At 45.4% G+C, this 22,956-nt stretch overlaps 2 protein-coding genes and 1 pseudogene across 3 annotated transcripts; all 3 read right to left on the reverse strand.

The window, feature by feature from the left end:
* Positions 1–6,341: 6,341 nt before the first annotated feature.
* LOC311035994 (phospholipid-transporting ATPase ABCA3-like) lies at positions 6,342–9,407 on the reverse strand (annotated as a pseudogene). Its single transcript has one exon. The product of its transcript is annotated as a phospholipid-transporting ATPase ABCA3-like (transcript).
* Positions 9,408–11,971: 2,564 nt separating this feature from the next.
* On the reverse strand, positions 11,972–14,719 carry LOC311035996 (protein disulfide-isomerase-like; the record flags this gene model as incomplete). Its single annotated transcript, XM_084044522.1, has 2 exons — positions 11,972–12,217; positions 13,229–14,719. The coding sequence occupies 2 exons, from the start codon at positions 14,717–14,719 to the stop codon at positions 11,972–11,974; spliced, it is 1,737 nt and encodes a 578-aa protein (XP_083900648.1).
* A 2,269-nt stretch (positions 14,720–16,988) lies between these two features.
* Positions 16,989–19,886, reverse strand: LOC311035997 (protein disulfide-isomerase-like; the record flags this gene model as incomplete). The annotated part of the gene is made up of 2 exons (XM_084044523.1): positions 16,989–17,185; positions 18,431–19,886. The coding sequence occupies 2 exons, from the start codon at positions 19,884–19,886 to the stop codon at positions 16,989–16,991; spliced, it is 1,653 nt and encodes a 550-aa protein (XP_083900649.1).
* Positions 19,887–22,956: the final 3,070 nt, after the last annotated feature.

Raw genomic sequence — 22,956 nt, forward strand, 5'->3', positions numbered from 1 at the left:
CCAATCACTTTGTTGACGTGTCTGACCAATCAGAACGTTGACGCAAAAGCCAGGTATAGAGGGCTACCGCTCTATACCTAAAGGTATAGAGCGGCTAGCGCCGCTAAAAACGTACCTAGAATACCTGTGTGAAGGTATATTCATGACATCATAGTGATGTCATGAATAGTAACATAGTGATGTCATGAATAGTGACCAATCAGAACGTTGACGGACCTGACCAATCAGAACGTTGACGGACCTGACCAATCAGAACGTTGACGGACCTGACCAATCAGAACCTTGGCGAGCCTGACCAATCAGAACGTTGACGGACCTGACCAATCAGAACCTTGGCGAGCCTGACCAATCAGAACGTTGACGGACCTGACCAATCAGAACCTTGGCGAGCCTGACCAATCAGAACGTTGACGGACCTGACCAATCAGAACCTTGGCGAGCCTGACCAATCAGAACGTTGACGGACCTGACCAATCAGAACCTTGGCGAGCCTGACCAATCAGAACGTTGACGCAAAAGCCAGGTATAGAGGGCTAATATTTAGGTATAGAGCGGCTAGCGCCGCTAAAAAAAATATATATATATATATATATATATATATATATATATATATATATATATATATATATAGTGATAAATATTGTATTGTGGACTAGTATTTAAGTAATCATAAATGGTAATAGAGTCTTATTTACCTAGAAGATAATAATACTAATGTAGGTAGAAATTAAGACAGCTAAGAAATGGTGTGATGAAACAAAGCATGTGCCTTTTTTTTTTAGGACGATTGAGATTATAGCATGGATTTGTCTGGTCGAAACAGCTCGCAGGACGTCGAGGTGGAGGACAATTATTCTGAAGATTCTGAATATAATATCAAGGATGAACAACTAAAAACATCTGTCAAGATCGTGTGCCTCGTCATTTACAGCCTGGTCTTTGTGCTTGGCGTGTTGGGGGACGGAGTTGTCATCTGGGTGACGGGCTTCAAAATGAAGAAAACCATCAACACCGTTTGGTACCTCAACCTCGCTGTGGCCGACTTCCTCTTCACAGCCCTCCTGCCCCTGAGAATCACAGAAAGGGCTCTGGACGGCTTCTGGCCTTTTGGTAAATTCATGTGCAAACTGCCTGGCATACATCAACAGTTGCGTGAACCCGCTGTTGTACGTGTTCATGGGTCAGGATTTCAAGAATGAAGTTAGCAGATCTGTCCTAAAAGTGCTGGAGAACGCCTTCTCTGAAGAGATGCCTCAGACCAACACTTCCACCAACACAGGGGCCACCAGTCAAGAGACTGCCTTGTCTGAGGCACAGGTTTAGGGTTATCTTTGAATTGATTTTAATTTGGCTTTTTTTCTCAGTACATTCTCAGAGCTTGAAACAGTTATGAAAAATAACATGTTGAAGTTAGAGTTTTAAAACCAGTATTGTTTGGAGGTTCTCTTTGACATGCTTCTTTAATGGTAGATTTCCCCCTCCCTGCCCTCCTTCCGTTTTCTTCTTCTCCCTTTCTGAATCAACAGCAAAATGGTGGAGCTAACGCAAAACAAAATCACCCACTTCTTTACACATGTAAACCAGTGATGTGACAATAAAGCTGATTCTTCATTTTCTTGATTCAGGTGTGAGTTGTAACACACATTTAATTTGATGTTTGTTTGTTTGTTTGTTTTGGCCATTGGATTTGTATTTGGCAGGAATATGATGACGATGATGCTGCTGCACATTGCATTTTGCTTTATTTGCAACTAGAAAATTGTTTAGCCATATTTATAAGGCCTACAGTATATTCGAAATACCTGCCTATACCCAGAGCTGTGTCAGCCATGGGGTGCAGCTGTCAGGACATGAGGAAGCTGTGGGGGGAGGGGGGGGGGGGTAGAGTTTGTACGACAGATGGTGCAACTGTTTCACTTTATGCTTTGGACTATAAGTCTTGAACCGTAGACGGGGCCGGATCCTGAGTCCATGGGCCCCTGGGCCTGAAACTGTCTCAGGGCCCCAACACACTATGCATACATTGAATGTACATTGACATGGTTAGGCTTAGATACATGGATAGGCTTAGACATCAATCCCTGGCCTTTATTGACCCTGGAGGTGCTGAGTGGCCTTAAGCGGAGGAACAAGCGCGGTGGACGACAACGCAGGTGTGGGAAAGGAAGTCAACAACCTGCCAGCAGCATCATCAACCTGATGCTGCTGGCAACCACAACTTCCTCTTGCTCACTGACTTGCAAGCTAGCTGTCGATCTTTTTTTGTCACATGACCCGTTGCTAGGGCATTAGCTGAAGTGTTTTAACCATTGGGGAAGCTACACCATATTAGGTTTGTCGGATATAATCAACATTGTATAAATACTGCTGTATAATTCTGTGGGGGGTTCCAGTTGTTACTATAAATAGAACTCTGCATTTTGTGTGTTTCCTGAACAGAGAGGTTTATAGTGTCACAGTTGAAAACTTCTCTGTGCGGGGCATGCTTTATAAGGGGTGCAACAGCACACCTACACGTATTGGGTTTACATTTATAGGGTTTAAGTCTTTGCTGAAACTATCAAGTGTAGCAGAAATTAGTTGAGTTTTAATCTCTTCTAATTGTGTCAGGCCATTAGAACATACAATCCACACAACTGCCTGTCTTGTTAATAATAATACTTTAACTTGTTTTTGTGATTTGACAAGAATTGTGTACCGTTCATGAAACTGAATGGCATTTTGTGGCTTTAAGTATGTATTTGTGTCATCAACAACTGCAGTGATGGGGAGGGAACTTGGCAGACTGTATATATATACACAATACTTTTTTTTCATGTTCCACCTTCTCTCAAGTACCCCCTCTAGTACCCCCATTTGAGAAACACTGAGGTAGTTAGTCAGCTCAGCCCTTTTCATTTCGAGAACCCCCAGTTTGATGTGCATTAGGTCACATACCACCATTTGATACCATGTAATATCTCTTGGACCCCAATCTACACTGTAAAATACTCAGTGCTTATTTAACTCTGAGAGTGCACAATGTACACATGGAACTAAATGGACCTCTGGCTTCAATTTGTACACTCTGAGTTACAGTCCCTTAAGATTCCATTTGGACCCCTGGTGGTGCCTGGACCCGACGTTGAGAAACAGTGCAATAGGCCCATTTAGAGTTGACATCACTGCAATTGCATGCGCATCATGGTACGTTCTCATATTGATGATATTTGGGCAAGAACAGAGGATAGATAGAAGGCTTTGTATGCTATGCGGCCTTCAAATACAGTATAGTTTAAAGTACGTGTTACGTCTGTGACGCCCACCTATCGTCCACCCATAAGTCATGAGTGCAGATATCCGTAGGAATTGGGGTGGCTGTTAAAAAGGCCTTTCACGGCATCTGTATCAGGTTGCTATACTGTAGTTCATTAATCAAAGAACTTAGACTCCAGTCTGAGAACAGTGGCCTTGGGCAAGACTGATCCGGAACTCCATATTTGGGCATGGCTGACATATCTGACATCGCTGAGTGTCAAGGGAGCTTAAAACTGGAATGCACATAATAAGGATAAGGATATCCGCACAGCGGTGTCGACCACAGACCTCCGTTTTTTTAGTTTTCACCGCACACCAGAGCCTTTACTAACCTTCACTGCCGTTCCTTGCCCTCTTCAACGGGGTCAGCTCCTAGTCGACCTGTTTTTAATATGGAAAATCTTCTAGCCTAGACAGAACTCTACACCGACCTTAACAGTGGCCATGTATAGGAGTATGTCATCACAGGAGGGCAGTGTTGACAACGAACAGCCCACGCTTCTGGAAGAAGGAGAGAGGTCCCAGTCTACCCTGGCCTCACCACAAGGCATGGTTAGCTTTGACAATGACCCGTTGTCACTCCTAGAAGGATTTTTTGGCACGGTGGTCTATCGGTCTATCTGTCTCTAAACCGTAATATTACAATTTTGGCACTCAATGTGTCAATAGTCATTTAGCAAAACTTTTGAAGATATTTTATATTCCATCCTGATTGACTAAGACTGGCTCCCAAAGTTTGCAGGAGTTCTCTGTTTACGAACATAATACCTCAAATCATGGACACAGCGATTTCCGTGAAATTTTGCCAACATTACCACTAGGCCGAGGAAGAAATGCCAGTTGAATTTTTTTAAATCACCAAAACAGGCCGATTTTTGTTATTACCTATAACTGCACCGATCTGTGTAAAATGTTCATGTGCACTCACCAAAGAAAAACGTTTGCAAAAAAACGTTTTGAAATTTCACGCAAATCTGTACACATTGGCCGTTTCTCAATACCCGAACTTGGGAAGCACGGACTTGCGTCCTTGGAAGTTCAGACTTGCAAGTTCGCCTCGGTAGTATAAACTTGCGAGAACGCGAGGACGGGAGTACGGTAGTACGGTAGTTGGAACGCACCGACACCGTTCTCGGTGACGTCACCACCTCAGCTCGTCCACAGTGTGGATATGCTCAGAGCAGATCTCCAAGCTAACAACGCATTGCTGAGCGACGCGGCGTTAGTTTGTAGATCTGTTTTTTTGCACAACAGAACATAACGTACATTTTACAATATAATGATTAACACATTAACACATTGGAAAATATAGTGCCGTCATTGTGGATTATATTAGTTAAAAGCAAATAGCCTAAGTAGACTACACTAATTAACAATAGCTGCACATCAAAAGAAGTTAAAACTTACATTCACACATACAAAAGTCAAAGTGGCCTAGTCAGACAAAATCGCACACAAATAAGAGTGGACCTCAAATTTTATTTCCAAAATATAAATAACCAGAGTGAAATTGATGGAATGACAAAATAAAAAATACATGAATGATGTACAGACGTATGACATGAATCAAGCTTGATAAATATTAATAAACACCAGTGGTGGAAAGTAACTAAGTATATTTACTTAAGTACTATAAGTCCAATTTTGAGGTAGTTTTACTTTACTGGTATATCTCCAATTTTCAGTAGCCTACTCTTACTCCACTATGCCTCAGAGGCAAATGTTGTACCTTTACTCCACTACAGTTATTTGAAAACTTATTTGAAATACTAGTTACTTTGTAGATTTAGATTATTATTACAAAACATACATTAACCACTTGAGCCATATCTATATTTCGGCCATTAGAAAATAGCCGATCTACAAGCTCACTTGTAGGTCTGCTATTTTCAAAAGATTTCTATACATTTTATACATTAGAAAAACTTGTGAAATGGGACATTCTGCATAAGGATTACTTTCAACTTTTGGTATTTAAGTTATATACCAATACTTTTGTACTTTTACTCAAGTACATTTTTAATTCCGGACTTTTGCTTGTAACAGAGTATTTCTACATTGCAGTATTGTTACTTTTACTCAAGTTAAAAATGTGAGTACTTTTTCCACAACACAACTGATAAACACATGCATATTTCTCTGGATGAAGTCCTCTTGCTTGGTGAAAAGTCTCGTTGACAGCTCAGCGCAGAATGAACTCCCTCCCTGGACGCATACCTTCAATTGAAGTAAAATAACGTTAATACTACTCGCATAAACACATATCAAACATTAGTCAGAGGCAGTTCTATCTCCCCAAAATTGGCTGAGACTATAGAAGTCCAATAAATATATCCACAACTAATTAGATCTCATTTGAACCACTACAAAGACGACCCAGCTGAACCAGCGGACACTTTCAAAAGGACTGGCCGCAAATAAGGCTTCTTACGCGGGGTACAGTGGTCTGACGGGCCGGTCATCTGCGGCCGGGTTAACAGCGGCTAGCCGGCTACACAAACGTCCAAAAGTTCGGTGCACAACTCAGCCACAGATTTGAAGTTAATTAACAACATTCAAGCCTAAAATAAATCTTAAAATTACATTCTGTGGCAAAACAAAAAAATAATTCGGACATTTCTTACCGCGGTCTGTGTCCGCCATATTGGTCCTGTTTTTCAAGCGCTCCGGTCCGGTGCGGTGTTGCATTCTGGGCAATCTGTTGTGAAAAGTCCTCTGCGAGTCTAGTCTGAAGCATGCTCGGTAAAGGGGGCGGATCAAGTTCCCATCCGGGTATTTGGTCTGTACTTAGGCAAATGCGAACTTAGAATTGGAACAGTACTTTGGCAGCGACTGATGACGTATCACGAGTTCGTGAGGACGGGAGTACAGACAAGTTCGGGTATTGAGAAACGGCCTTAATCTCTATAGTCAATTAATCAAGACGGATCTGTTGATTATTTTATATTCCATCTTGATTGGCGAATTCCAAACATTGCTGGCCCACAATAACGTACCTGACCTGTGCTCCGAGAAGCATTTTTTCTAGTTTAATATATTTTCCATTATACCGTCCTGCCTACTCTGTGCAGTGCTGGAACCCAGCCTGGGAAGGTTCTTTCAATGAAATGTTTGAAGCGCTGCAGGTTTCTCTCCTTCTCCTCCTCCAGGTCCACCTCTACGTAGTGCACCACCTTTGCCAGCAGGGTGTAGCCGCCACCAAACTCGCTCTTCAGATGCTGGTGACTGCCCAGACACTTCAGCTGACAGTAGACCATAACAGCCAGCCTGGTGCACAGGGCTTCACACTCCTCCATGTTGTGTGTCGTGATGACCACGGCCTTGCCGGAGTCACTGGCACGCGTGACGGCTTCCCACAGCAGTCGTCTAGCCACGGGGTCCATACCGGTGGATGGCTCGTTCAGGAAGATGACCGGAGGCCTGCCAATCAGAGCCACTCCTGCACTCAGCTTCCTCTTGTTGCCGCCGCTGTAAGCGCCGACCAGTTTGTCAGCATGGGGCTCGAGCGACCTGAGGACGTTCTGCACACAACCAGACGCACATTTCTGTGGGGTTCCCCTGAGCCTGGCGTACATGTACGCAGCTTCTCTCTTCCCGCCATGTGATCCAGAAGAGCGTTAAACTGGGGACAGTAGCCGATGCCCCGGTGCACTTTTTTGTTGCTGCTCAGGATGCCGTGTCCATCAATGTAGGCGCTCTCGACCCCAGCATCTTAAAGGTGGCGGTTTTCCCTGCGCTGTTGAAGCCCAGCAGACCAAAGAACTCTCCTTTCCCCACGGATAGACAGCCGGTCCACGGCCAGCAGAGTCCCCAAACTGCCGGAAGCATCGGGCCCTGCCACAAGTTTGAACAGTGCGCTGTCCACCATCACAAGGCCCGTAGCCAGGGTGTGGTAGCCCGCAATGTTGAAGTACGCCATGAAGACGAGGAGTACCAGCAGGACGACAAGGCGGACCAGGAACTGGGACACCATCGCCTTCCAGTTCCTCAAGCTGTATAGTGCTCTTTTAGGAACATGGCATAGAACTGCTGCATGAATAATCTGAGCCCTGTGTTGAGCTTCATGTTGGAGAAATCCTCTGAGCTAAGCATCCGGCTGTCTGTGTTGTCCGTCATTCCACTGGTGCTGCCGGCGTCATCTGTGGTCTTCTGCTGAGAGCGCCTTCTGTGTTGGTACTGCAGCTCGGGCATTTGAATGGCCTGGATGTCCAAACTGGAATCCACCAGTTTCCCTACTCTGAGGAATACTTCCTCCATGGTGGTTACAGAAGCTCCATAGCTGGCGATGCCCAACTTCTCCCTGTTCACCTCCAGCTCAGCAAACAGCAGCTCAAACCTGTCGGTGCTCTCCTTAGGCAATATGTAGTAGAGTTCCGCTCCCACGTTGATCTCCAGCGTGGCGTTAGGGACGTGCATGTGGAACAGATGGTTGATATCAGACACATTACAGAGAGCGTCTTTCACAATAACCATGTGGTAACCGGTCCGTATTTGTTCTTGAGGAAGAGAGGCGAGCCGCAGCACTTCAGCTCTCCTCCGGCCATGATGGCCACGCGGTCGCCCTGTTGCTCTGCCTCGTCCATTAAGTGCGTGATGATCACAATGGTGCGCCCGTGCTTCTCCCCCTGCAGCAGGTCCCAGGTGGCGCGCCGCGCCCAGGAGTCCATGCCTGATGTGGGCTCGTCCAGCATCACCACTTTGGAGCTTCCGGTCAGGGCAATGCCAACCGACAGCTTTCTCTTCATGCCACCGGAGAGGGTCTTTGTGCGGGCATGGCACTTGTCCTGTAGGTTTAGGATTCCGATGATGCGATCCACTTCGGCCGGGATCCGGTCTCTGGGGAAGCCTTTCAGTTGTGCGTAGAAGAGAAGGTGCTCGCTGACAGTCAGGTTATCAAACAGGATGTTGTGTTGAGGACAGAGACCCAGGCTGCGGCGGATCAGAGCCATATCGTGACAGATGTCATAACTGTTGATGTAAGCCCGTCCACTGGTGGGCGGGAACAGACCGGTTAGCATGGACAGCAGGGTTGTCTTTCCGGCCCCGTTTTGACCCAGCAGTACAGTGATCTGTCCCTCAAACATGTTTACCGTGAGGTCCCGTACAGCCTGCAGCGTCTCGTTGCCCACTTTGAATTCCTTGGTTAGATGTTTGATCTTGACCCCGGAGACCAGTCCGGTCGGTTCCTCCTCCATGAACTCACCCTTCACAGCGCTCCCAGCGACCTCCTCTTCCTCGTTCCCGCTGACGGGAGCCGTGCGGGGGCTGCTGCGCCAGTAGGAGGGCAGGATGAAGAAGTAGTATGGCAGCGGTAGTCCGTACTCACCAGGGAAAACGGCCTCCACGTACCACGCCACCAGGCCGTACAGCAAGGCGTCCAGCAGCAGCATCCCCAGGACCTGGGCCAGGGACAATGATTTGACCCCGACATACTGAAAGTTCACAGATTCAAACAGGTTGGACCACTGGATTCCCGTGCTATTTCTTTCAGACTCTGCAAAGAGCCCAGCTCCCATAGTCATGGCCACGTTGGAAATAAGGCAGGCAGATGTATTCTTGGCATGGCACCGCAACCCAATGCTAGGCAAGATGGTCAGGATGTAGATAAAGGGGCTTGCTATTGCCGCTACATAAGCCCGTGAGAAGAAGGTACTGATCATGAAGCTGAAGTTGATGGTGGCTACAGCAAAGGTCAGCAGGAAGACAAACACCAGAGTGGGGTCACTGTAGCTCACCACAGCCGAGGGGCCCTTAACATGAATGCACAAGAGCAGAGTGACGAAGAAGACGGAGATGGAGAGGCCGAGGAGGAACGTGAGGAACCAGGCGCTCCAGTGGAGCCAGTTGCCGAGACCCATCATGCGCATGTACTCCTTGAGCCTATTCTCCTTCTCCTGCACCACGGCCCCCACCATGTTGCCCGAGGTGTAGCTGAAGCTGAGCACCAGCATTAGTGGCAGAAAATGTAGTGCATTAGTATCAGTTACAGAAATGAGGATGCCTACAAACAGCAAAGGCAAGGCAATTTCCAACAAAGTCACCAGGATCCGACGTTTCTGCAGCACATAGTTCTTCCACAGCAGCAAACCAAGCTGCTGCGTGAGACTCATCGTTATGGTGTGAGGAAATATGTTCTTGCTTCTTCCTTCACTGTCACTTGATCGATAATAAGCATTATTAATAGCCGACTGACATCACAGACGATGTCAGTATTCTTGTGACGTCAGGCATGTCCATACAGTACTTGAGCACAACTGACACACCCACAACTTCTACGTTTGAATAGAAGCCATGTTAAGCTCTCTCTCTCTCTCTCTCTCTCTCTCTCTCTCTCTCTCTCTCTCTCTCTCTCTCTCCCCCTCCCTCCTTCTCCAGTCCTCTTGAGGATGACTCTTATCTATAACTTCTCTCCTGTCTTCAGAGGACATCAACACGTTTTCATGCAGAAATACTACTTTGACTGAACTCACAGCCACAACGTATTTTATTTATACTTTTTTGTGTAACCTGTTTTTAGGCCAAGCAAGTCATTGAGAGCAATGTTATTATTCACTATGGCAGGATTGGCAAAAGGCAAAGTCTCTTGAGCTAAAGAGGTATAGGGCTAAAACAGCCTAAATGTCAAAGTGACGAGAAAAAGTAAAACATTCAAAAGACCAGCACACATCTAAAACATTTCCAACACTGCAAAGGGTTTTTTTTTCGCACCGGTTGCGACAGATGCCATTAGTGATTCATTTTCAGTGAGTGATTCATTTTCAAAAACATGTTTATTCACACCAGGAGTGCAATGCGACCTCACACATCCAAGCAAGTACAGAGGCGTTTTGTCGCTCCATGTGTGAAAAGCACCTAAAACCAGCTCTATTTGCAATAACGTTACTGGTACATGTTAAATTAAATGTGACGTAAGTGTCCCTGTATTTGTGTATATGGATCTTAAGCAAGTTTCAGGCATGTAGAGGTCTAGGGCCTATAACTGTAATAACCTATAATAGTGTGCATGTACGTTACATAGTCAGTATGATTCGGTTTTTGGAGGTATTTAAGTAGGATATTGACATATTGAAGCATCCGGCTGTCTGTTAGGTCTGTGTTGTCCGTCATTCCACCGGTGCTGCCGGTGTCATCTGTGGTCTTCTGCTGAGAGCGCCTCTGTGTTGGTACTGCAGGGCGGGCATCTGAATGGCCTGGATGTACAAACTGGAATCCACCAGTTTTCCCATTCTGAGGAATATTTCCTCCATGGTGGTTACAGAAGCTCCATAGCTGGCGATGCCCAACTTCTCCCTGTTCACCTCCAGCTCAGCAAACAGCAACTCAAACCTGTCTGTGCTCTCCTTAGACAATATGTACGAGAGTTCCGCCCCATGTTGCTGTCCAGCGTGGCGTTAGGGACGTGCATGTAAATGAAAAATCATGGAATATTCTCCATGACCTCCGTCCTCACGGTGATCGGCTGGGTACACGCACGTAGTATTGGGGGAAAACAATATCCGCTTGTGGCGATCCATTGCACAGCTTGTGGCAATTTCAATCAGGCTGGCTTTTGCCATAAAGCAAGAGAAATGGAGATATGGCTGTTTCCCTGCAGGAAATAAACAGTAAGCAAACAAGCTTTTATTTTATAAAATTAAGTCATTTCTGCTTCTCTCATTCACTCGCTGTGAAGGGACCATCCATAGGCTAGGTAAGAGCGCCATTTGGAGGAATAAAAAAAAAGAGAAAAAAAAGGACGCGTTTCCTCTTCGTTGACAGGGTGAGCCTTGGCAGAATTCGACGCGCTAACACGTCCATGGCAGTCAAAGACTACTTTAATTGAAATGCCCACGATGTGGTGTATGTCCGGGGTTGGCCAGCACACGATCACTCCACTTGCCTCCAAACTTGCCACATACTATTGATCAGTGCTCTGGCTAATAACTAGGCTTCTTTCCCCACCTTCAATGTACTTACATATTGTACAGTTAATATAAAACTAAATTATTTTTATTCAGGCACATTTTTGCCACTTTCTTTGGCCGCTAGGACCCCACCCCACTGTGCATGTGTGACATAGGCGCACAGCATGAGTGACATGGGCGCACACTGTTACCAAGGTTTCCGACGCTTAGCGGAAAACCACCTAATTTGGAGCACAATGCCAGCGTGAAATTGCCTTAAGGGAGGATGGGCATGCGGAAAAACCACATCGTCAAATCAGTCAGCCATATATGGCCATAAACGGGACAAGAAATTGCCTTACGGGAGGATGGGCAGGCAGACTAGGTGTTCACTCTCCATTCCGACATCTCACCACTCCGACTAGTGGCTTCCGCGTGCGGTTAGGGTTAGGGTTAGGGTTAGGTATAGGGTTCGTCAACGTCGGAAAAGCGACATGTCGGAAAGGAGAAATGCACCCGGCAGACTAACCACATCGTCAAATCAGTCACCCATATATGGCCATAAACGGGACAAGGACTGACGGATAGAAATCTCCATATATGGCCATATCAGTTGGATCACTGGTGCAACGTAGATGTGAGGGCCGCGAAGCAGCCTTAACCTCTAGCATCGGGCCCTGAACCTCTAGCATCGGGCCCTGCCACAAGTTTGAACAGTGCGTTGTCCACCATCACAAGGGCCATAGCCTCTGAGCTGAGCATCCGGCTGTCTGTGAGGTCTGTGTTGTCCGTCATTCCATCGGTGCTGCCGGTGTCATCTGTGGTCTTCTGCTGAGAGCGCCTCTGTGTTGGTACTGCAGGGCGGGCATCTGAATGGCCTGGATGTCCAAACTGGAATCCACCAGTTTTCCCATTCTGAGGAATATTTCCTCCATGGTGGTTACAGAAGCTCCATAGCTGGCGAATCTGGTGATGCCCAACTTCTCCCTGTTCACCTCCAGCTCAGCAAACAGCAACTCAAACCTGTCGGTGCTCTCCTTAGACAATATGTACGAGAGTTCCGCCCCATGTTGCTGTCCAGCGTGGCGTTAGGGACGTGCATGTAAATGAAAAATCATGGAATATTCTCTGTGACCTCCGTCCTCACGGTGATCGGCTGGGTACACGCACGTAGTATTGGGGGAAAACAATATCCGCTTGCGGCGATCCATTGCACAGCTTGTGGCAATTTCAATCAGGCTGGCTTTTGCCATAAAGCAAGAGAAATGGCTGTTTCCCCGCAGGAAATAAACAGTAAGCAAACAAGCTTTTATTTTATAAACTTAAGTAATTTCTGCTTCTCTCATTCACTCGCTGTGAAGGGACCATCCATAGGCTAGGTAAGAGCGCCATTTGGAGGAATAAAAAAAAAAAGGAGAAAAAAAAGGACGCGTTTCCTCTTCGTTGACAGGGTGAGCCCTGGCAGAATTCGACGCGCTAACACGTCCATGGCAGTCAAAGACTACTTTAATTGAAATGCCCACGCTGTGGTGTATGTCCGGGGTTGGCCAGAACACGATCACTCCACTTGCCTCTGGGGGTATAATACCTAGGCTTCTGACCCCAACTTCAATGTACTTACATATGGTACAGTTAATATAAAACTAAATTATTTTTATTTAGGCAGACATTTTTAGACACTTGTTTTTGGCCGCTAGGACCCCACCCTACTGCGCATGTGTGAAACAGGATGTTGTATTGAGGACAGAGACCTAGGCTGCGGCGGATCAGAGCCATATCGTGACAGATGTCATAACCGTTGATCTTAAAGCTGAAGTTGATGGAAAAATAGTGCAATCCGACCCAAAACAATGAGGATGCCTGAGAACAGCAAAGGCAGGGCCATTTCCAACACAGTCACCAGGATCTGACGTTTCCACAGCTTCCAGTTTCCAATATGCTCTAGGGTACCAGCCGCAGAAGGAGGTCTCCGTTCTCAGGGCCATATAATATTTCTATGCAATATTGTGATGCTCTGGATGCCATTCATTCATTCCAAAACACTCAACTGCGAGACGGTCACACTCACATAAAAACTGCTCACATTCATTGTTAGCGCAGAAATTCTCCTGATCGGAGAACATCTTCCCATCGTCGCAGACTATCTTCTTACCGTGATCACAGTACCATTTGTAGTGTCGGGCCCAAGGGTCAAACCAGCACTTCATGTTGTCTACAAAGTGCTTCCAGCAGAGATCATGTTTTCTGCAGCATTCGTCGAGAGGACAAACTGGCCTTCCATGGCCCCCGTCTCCACAGAAATTTCCATAGTCGACATACCAAACCGCATTGAGGCACGTGCTACAACAGAAATTGATCATGTTACTGAACTGGCCTATGCTCCGTTCATCGCGTCGGGTCATGTTGACCACTTCAGGAGAGATTTTGTCCAAGTCTTCGGGGATGTAACTGCTCGTGAGGTGGGGCTTGAGTTTGCCCTCGGTGAAGAGTGTGCAGAATTGGATGATGTTGTCAGTGGTGATGGCCTCGTTCTCTGGTTTGTACTGGTTTGTCATCTCATCTTCCAGGGTAATGAGACGGATGGCAGGGCAATTCTCCACCTTCACACCAAAGATCTGCATGATGTTCTTGTTGTCATTCATGTTAGTGTCCATGAAGACAAACATGATCTTGTCCTTGAAGCCTTCTGCTGCCTTCTTGAATTGGTCAATGTTGTGCCTAAAGTCAGTAGCAGCCTTGGACATGAACATAAAGATATGGGACTTGAATTCTTCACCGAAGATCTTAGTGACAGTCTGGACTGAGAACTCAGTAACCAGAGGCAGCTGGTTGGCCTTATCAAAGGCTAGGAGATTGGCTTCGGTAAGCTCCCCACCAAAGATGTTACGACCGTCATCGAACTTCTTGAAGAGGACCACGGAGTCTTTGGACACCTCAAACTTTGAGTACACTGCATCATCAGAGGTCATCCCAAATGGAATATCATCTACGGCTTCTGATCCTTTAATGAAGGCTTTAGAGTCCTCTGATTCAGAATCTTTGAAGAAGCCAATGACTGCCACCTCGTTTGCGATCATAGACGCAGGCATAGGTACTGCCTGCGTGACATCGGCCAGGGTGGAAACAGCTGGGCCTGTGCGATTCTTAAGCCACTTGACAATGTCATAAGCCTGCCTGCCATCCATGTGTGACTCCTTTTCTCCTCCCTTGAAGAACACGATGGTCGGGTATTTCCGGACTTCATACTCCTGGGCCAGCTCCGTCTCTCCTGTGGCGTCTACTTTACCAAGGCGAATAGCTGAACCCTCTGCCTTCAGCAAGCGGGCCGCCTTGGCATACTCCGGGGCCAGTTCTTTGCAGTGGCCACACCATGGGGCATAGAATTCTACTAGAATGTTGGGGTGAACTTTCAATGCCGCATCAAAGTTACTTTTTCTCAGCACCAGGACATTGTCTTCCTCTGTGATCAGGGCTGACCCACTGCTGGTCACAAGCAGCGAGCTGGCCATAAGCAGTGCATAGAGGACAAACTTAGACATGGTTAACAAGCCTTTCTTAAAGATCATGGAAACGAGCGTCTCTGCTTGAACTGAAAACCGTTATAAAGGTTCTTTCTAGTGCTACAATTGAACTTGGCTTCACTAAATCAAGTCCACTTCAGTGTGGCGTCGCCACGTTTATTTATACCCCCAAACTCTGTGGTCGGTGCATCACAGCCGTGCTCTAATTGGACAGAGATGTTGACATAATGATTGCCATATATGGTATGAGATCAAGTACTCCTATTTACAGCGTAACTGTGTAAGATGAGAGGTCTACATTGATGTATGACATACATCAAGGGCTAATGTACAGACTTTCCCGTGCACACTGCTATTAGGCCAAAAATCTTTGTGTGATAGGCACTTTATTTTTATATTTTTACATTAACCACTTGAACCCTCACATCCCTATTCTGGGAGGAACATTAGCTGAATATAGCCGATCTACAAGCTGTGAGCTTGTAGATTGGCTACTTTCGGCTAATAGGTTTGGTGTACAGGGAAAAAAGAGAAGACCAAGTACCGAGCCAAAGGTCAAGTTTACAAAGTATTGAGGGTTTAAGTCGTTAAATGTATGAAAACACACATTTAACATGAATACAATATGTAGTCCCTGCTCCAACTTTCTCTCAGCCAAGGGGTCCTTGGAAAACATTGAAGACCCCTGCTGTACAGGCTATAGTCTCATCAGCTCTATTCTTACTGTATGATTTAGCAGTGTTTCCCAGATTGGGTAACTGTAATTTCAGTTCCATAGAGTGGATTATTAATTTATTATATTAATGCCTATCTGCAACATAATTGAAACGGCGGGATTGGCCGCAGTTAGTTTGTCTCTGTACCAGATGGCACTCCCGTCTCATTTTCATATGTCAAGTTAGACTGCTATGCTACTGAATCATCTCCGTGTATTATAAAAGCCTTTCATGACTTTTTGTAATGCCAATCTGCGAAAAACAAAAACAAAGAAAAGAAAGACAAAATGAATTCTCTGTAAAGTGATGTTTTTTTTAGGAGCACTGAAAACACTTGGTGTTATTTAGGTATTATTGATTATGGCATTTAATGTATTTTATTTACTTAGTATTCCATTCACTGTGTAATATAAACCTGGATATTTTGGTGTCTTTTGGAATACAAAATGTATAAATACCTGTGACTGAGGATGATGACATTTTACAATTTCAGTTCCAGAGAAAAAACATTCTTTATGAAAAACATTTATTTATGAAATTAGAAACCAAAATGTTATACATTTAAAAACAGTGAAAATAGCAGATCTACAAGCTCGCAATTTATAGTGATGCAATGCATTGTAAGCTTGTTGCCTACATTGGCTATTTTCATAGTTTTTGAAAATATCCGCTTGTGGCGATCCATTGCACAGCTTGTGGCAATTTCAATCAGGCTGGCTTTTGCCATAAAGCAAGAGAAATGGAGATATGGCTGTTTCCCTGCAGGAAATAAACAGTAAGCAAACAAGCTTTTATTTTATAAAATTAAGTCATTTCTGCTTCTCTCATTCACTCGCTGTGAAGGGACCATCCATAGGCTAGGTAAGAGCGCCATTTGGAGGAATAAAAAAAAAAAGGAGAAAAAAAAGGACGCGTTTCCTCTTCGTTGACAGGGTGAGCCTTGGCAGAATTCGACGCGCTAACACGTCCATGGCAGTCAAAGACTACTTTAATTGAAATGCCCACGCTGTGGTGTATGTCCGGGGTTGGCCAGCACACGATCATTCCACTTGCCTCCAAACTTGCCACATACTATTGATCAGTGCTCTGGCTAATAACTAGGCTTCTTTCCCCACCTTCAATGTACTTACATATTGTACAGTTAATATAAAACTAAATTATTTTTATTCAGGCACATTTTTGCCACTTTCTTTGGCCGCTAGGACCCCACCCCACTGTGCATGTGTGACATAGGCGCACAGCATGAGTGACATGGGCGCACACTGTTACCAAGGTTTCCGATGCTTAGCGGAAAACCACCTAATTTGGAGCACAATGCCAGCGTGAAATTGCCTTAAGGGAGGATGGGCATGCGGAAAAACCACATCGTCAAATCAGTCAGCCATATATGGCCATAAACGGGATAAGAAATTGCCTTACGGGAGGATGGGCAGGCAGACTAACCACATCGTCAAATCAGTCACCCATATATGGCCATAAACGGGACAAGGACTGACGGATAGAAATCTCCATATACGGCCATATCAGTTGGATCACTGGTGCAACGTAGATGTGAGGGCCGCGAAGCAGCCTTAACCTCTAGCATCGGGCCCTGAACCTCTAGCATCGGGCCCTGCCACAAGTTTGAACAGTGCGTTGTCCACCATCACAAGGGCCATAGCCTCTGAGCTGAGCATCCGGCTGTCTGTGAGGTCTGTGTTGTCCGTCATTCCATCGGTGCTGCCGGTGTCATCTGTGGTCTTCTGCTGAGAGCGCCTCTGTGTTGGTACTGCAGGGCGGGCATCTGAATGGCCTGGATGTCCAAACTGGAATCCACCAGTTTTCCCATTCTGAGGAATATTTCCTCCATGGTGGTTACAGAAGCTCCATAGCTGGCGAGGCGATGCCCAACTTCTCCCTGTTCACCTCCAGCTCAGCAAACAGCAACTCAAACCTGTCGGTGCTCTCCTTAGACAATATGTACGAGAGTTCCGCCCCATGTTGCTGTCCAGCGTGGCGTTAGGGACGTGCATGTAAATGAAAAATCATGGAATATTCTCTGTGACCTCCGTCCTCACGGTGATCGACTGGTTACACGCACGTAGTATTGGGGGAAAACAATATCCGCTTGCGGCGATCCATTGCACAGCTTGTGGCAATTTCAATCAGGCTGGCTTTTGCCATAAAGCAAGAGAAATGGCTGTTTCCCCGCAGGAAATAAACAGTAAGCAAACAAGCTTTTATTTTATAAACTTAAGTAATTTCTGCTTCTCTCATTCACTCGCTGTGAAGGGACCATCCATAGGCTAGGTAAGAGCGCCATTTGGAGGAATAAAAAAAAAAAGGAGAAAAAAAAAGGACGCGTTTCCTCTTCGTTGACAGGGTGAGCCCTGGCAGAATTCGACGCGCTAACACGCCATGGCAGTCAAAGACTACTTTAATTGAAATGCCCACGCTGTGGTGTATGTCCGGGGTTGGCCAGAACACGATCACTCCACTTGCCTCTGGGGGTATAATACCTAGGCTTCTGACCCCAACTTCAATGTACTTACATATGGTACAGTTAATATAAAACTAAATTATTTTTATTTAGGCAGACATTTTTAGACACTTGTTTTTGGCCGCTAGGACCCCACCCTACTGCGCATGTGTGACATAGGCTGCGCATGTGTGAAACAGGATGTTGTATTGAGGACAGAGACCTAGGCTGCGGCGGATCAGAGCCATATCGTGACAGATGTCATAACCGTTGATCGCAAACCTGAAGTTGATGGAAAAATAGTGCAATCCGACCCAAAACAATGAGGATGCCTGAGAACAGCAAAGGCAGGGCCATTTCCAACACAGTCACCAGGATCCGACGTTTCCACAGCTTCCAGTTTCCAATATGCTCTAGGGTACCAGCCGCAGAGGGAGGTCTCCGTTCTCAGGGCCATACAATATTTCTATGCAATATTGTGATGCTCTGGATGCCATTCATTCATTCCAAAACACTCAACTGCGTGACGGTCACACTCACATAAAAACTGCTCACATTCATTGTTAGCGCAGAAATTCTCCTGATCGGAGAACATCTTCCCATCGTCGCAGACTATCTTCTTACCGTGATCACAGTACCATTTGTAGTGTCGGGCCCAAGGGTCAAACCAGCACTTCATGTTGTCTACAAAGTGCTTCCAGCAGCGATCATGATTTCTGCAGCATTCGTCGAGAGGACAAACTGGCCTTCCATGGCCCCCGTCTCCACAGAAATTTCCATAGTCGACATACCAAACCGCATTGAGGCACGTGCTACAACAGAAATTGATCATGTTACTGAACTGGCCTATGCTCCGTTCATCGCGTCGGGTCATGTTGACCACTTCAGGAGAGATTTTGTCCAAGTCTTCGGGGATGTAACTGCTCGTGAGGTGGGGCTTGAGTTTGCCCTCGGTGAAGAGTGTGCAGAATTGGATGATGTTGTCAGTGGTGATGGCCTCGTTCTCTGGTTTGTACTGGTTTGTCATCTCATCTTCCAGGGTAATGAGACGGATGGCAGGGCAATTCTCCACCTTCACACCAAAGATCTGCATGATGTTCTTGTTGTCATTCATGTTAGTGTCCATGAAGACAAACATGATCTTGTCCTTGAAGCCTTCTGCTGCCTTCTTGAATTGGTCAATGTTGTGCCTAAAGTCAGTAGCAGCCTTGGACATGAACATAAAGATATGGGACTTGAATTCTTCACCGAAGATCTTAGTGACAGTCTGGACTGAGAACTCAGTAACCAGAGGCAGCTGGTTGGCCTTATCAAAGGCTAGGAGATTGGCTTCGGTAAGCTCCCCACCAAAGATGTTACGACCGTCATCGAACTTCTTGAAGAGGACCACGGAGTCTTTGGACACCTCAAACTTTGAGTACACTGCATCATCAGAGGTCATCCCAAATGGAATATCATCTACGGCTTCTGATCCTTTAATGAAGGCTTTAGAGTCCTCTGATTCAGAATCTTTGAAGAAGCCAATGACTGCCACCTCGTTTGCGATCATAGACGCAGGCATAGGTACTGCCTGCGTGACATCGGCCAGGGTGGAAACAGCTGGGCCTGTGCGATTCTTAAGCCACTTGACAATGTCATAAGCCTGCCTGCCATCCATGTGTGACTCCTTTTCTCCTCCCTTGAAGAACACGATGGTCGGGTATTTCCGGACTTCATACTCCTGGGCCAGCTCCGTCTCTCCTGTGGCGTCTACTTTACCAAGGCGAATAGCTGAACCCTCTGCCTTCAGCAAGCGGGCCGCCTTGGCATACTCCGGGGCCAGTTCTTTGCAGTGGCCACACCATGGGGCATAGAATTCTACTAGAATGTTGGGGTGAACTTTCAATGCCGCATCAAAGTTACTTTTTCTCAGCACCAGGACATTGTCTTCCTCTGTGATCAGGGCTGACCCACTGCTGGTCACAAGCAGCGAGCTGGCCATAAGCAGTGCATAGAGGACAAACTTAGACATGGTTAACAAGCCTTTCTTAAAGATCATGGAAACGAGCGTCTCTGCTTGAACTGAAAACCGTTATAAAGGTTCTTTCTAGTGCTACAATTGAACTTGGCTTCACTAAATCAAGTCCACTTCAGTGTGGCGTCGCCACGTTTATTTATACCCCCAAACTCTGTGGTCGGTGCATCACAGCCGTGCTCTAATTGGACAGAGATGTTGACATAATGATTGCCATATATGGTATGAGATCAAGTACTCCTATTTACAGCGTAACTGTGTAAGATGAGAGGTCTACATTGATGTATGACATACATCAAGGGCTAATGTACAGACTTTCCCGTGCACACTGCTATTAGGCCAAAAATCTTTGTGTGATAGGCACTTTATTTTTATATTTTTACATTAACCACTTGAACCCTCACATCCCTATTCTGGGAGGAACATTAGCTGAATATAGCCGATCTACAAGCTGTGAGCTTGTAGATTGGCTACTTTCGGCTAATAGGTTTGGTGTACAGGGAAAAAAGAGAAGACCAAGTACCGAGCCAAAGGTCAAGTTTACAAAGTATTGAGGGTTTAAGTCGTTAAATGTATGAAAACACACATTTAACATGAATACAATATGTAGTCCCTGCTCCAACTTTCTCTCAGCCAAGGGGTCCTTGGAAAACATTGAAGACCCCTGCTGTACAGGCTATAGTCTCATCAGCTCTATTCTTACTGTATGATTTAGCAGTGTTTCCCAGATTGGGTAACTGTAATTTCAGTTCCATAGAGTGGATTATTAATTTATTATATTAATGCCTATCTGCAACATAATTGAAACGGCGGGATTGGCCGCAGTTAGTTTGTCTCTGTACCAGATGGCACTCCCGTCTCATTTTCATATGTCAAGTTAGACTGCTATGCTACTGAATCATCTCCGTGTATTATAAAAGCCTTTCATGACTTTTTGTAATGCCAATCTGCGAAAAACAAAAACAAAGAAAAGAAAGACAAAATGAATTCTCTGTAAAGTGATGTTTTTTAGGACAGCTCAAGCGAAGCGAGCTGTCCTCTATGGAGAGAGATGAAAGGCAACTGAGGTATGTGGGATGTAACCTCTGCAGGCTTATAAAGAGAGGAGGTGGCTTAGGCGAAAAAGGGGCGTAACGGGGCGTGATTTGGTCAGGGACTCTCTGTTTGTGGGAAAAAGTGGGCCGGCTTGCTAAAAAAGGGTCTGGTTGCCACCGATTGGTTGCTGCAACTTGGATTCATGCAGGGAGACGCCCCCTCTTTGCTCCAAACACCGATTGGTTGCTGCAACTTGGATTCATGCAGGGAGACGCCCCCTCTTTGCTCCGAAAAATTTGGAACGGCTGCCTGTTGTCACAGGCACTCAGGCACTGCAGAGAAGTAGACACAGTGGTGGAAAAAGTACTCAAATTCTTTACTTAAGTAAAAGTACCAATACTGCAATATAAAAATACTCCGTTACAAGTAAAAGTCCAGAATTAAAAATGTACTTGAGTAAAAGTACAAAAGTATTGGCATCAAAATGTACTTAAAGTACCAAAAGTAAAAGTACTAAATATTTGAAAATAGCCGATCTACAAATATTTGAAAATAGCCGATCTACAAGCTCACAAGGCGTCGCGATGCGACGCGTTGTGAGCTTGTAGATCTGCTATTTTCAAATAGCCTATAGGTATGAAATAGGGCTAAAGTGGTTAATGTATATTTCATTATATCATAGTTTATATCTGAAAAGTAACTAGTAACTAAAGTTTTCAACTAAATGTAGAGTAAAAGTGCAATATTTGCCTCTGAGATGTAGTGGAGTAGAAGTAAAAGTATTGTAAATTGGAAATACTCAAGTAAAGTACAAATACCTCAAAACTGTACTCAAGTACAGTACTTTAGTAAATGTACTTAGTTACTTTCCACCACTGAGTAGACATGTAGACTATGGAGGCATCAGAATTTTGTATTAAATTATAGAATGCACCAAAACATTAATAAGTGTTGACTTGAATCTATTTAAGCCACAATAAAGCCCCGCTTTTATTTTTGATTTTTATTTGGGGTTTATTTAGCATAGTTTTAGATGATTTTCTGTGCACATTTCTTCATTTAAGCATCGCGAGCTGCGAACGGCCTTTTTGCATGTAGTTGAAGCGCAAGGGGCGGCGGGGGGGAGAGAGTCGCAGATAGACAGCTGGAGAGTTGAATAACCTCCTCTTCAAATAACCAGATTTATTTACCAAAGTAGCCTATGTAGGCGACCTACATGTTTATGTTTTAGCTTAGACACGGGTAGCCTACAATAGTTGGTAGATGATTGGTAAATTATTAACCATGACAACGACTCAAAGACTTTTATTTTGTACTTTCTTGAACCACAAGCATATCGCTGCACCAGTAGGCTACATGAGAGAGAAAAAGGGGGGGGGGGACCACTTGATACACAAAAACAAAGCTGGCAATGTATTGCTAATATCCAGGGATGCTTTGTTAGGCTACAGAGTGCAAAGCACTACATTTAGCCAGTGAGAATTGCAGTGTACATAAAGTGCGCTCGGAAAGGTTTATTTTAGGAGCGCTTTGTGATGCACCGTGCAGTCAAATCCGCGGTGTCAATAAATTCCACTGCCCGCTCTTTGATGAGTCCTCCATCCTCCATGAATCGAATACAAACTGCAACTAGTTCCCGTTTGGAAAGCGGGAAATCTTTATACGCGAGTAGGCCTATTGCAAAATATTGTCCAATGTCCACTGAGTTCAGCCTTTATTTTACCAAGCAGGACTGATGCTGCAGCCTGAAGCAGCTTGCCCTGAAAGTGGTTTAGGCGACCGTTCGTTTAGGCGTCCTCGCGTCGCTGAGTTTGCTCTGGACAAACTTTTTTTTTTACGCTGGTGCCATTGCTGCCTCTCTGCTGTCTCAAGAATCAAACATGAAGAGAACGAGGCCACTCAGGCCAGGACATGTGTGTGGTGTTTATATTGTGCGCTTATGTCAATAAACCGGTTCTGTGAAATGGGATTCTGAGAATACACATTGGCTCAATTGCTCAAAAGACCCAACATCCTCCAGACACGCAGGACG

Source organism: Gymnoscopelus microlampas (assembly GCF_963454915.1).
Source record: "Gymnoscopelus microlampas genome assembly, chromosome: 20".
Taxonomy (NCBI): Eukaryota; Metazoa; Chordata; class Actinopteri; order Myctophiformes; family Myctophidae; genus Gymnoscopelus; species Gymnoscopelus microlampas.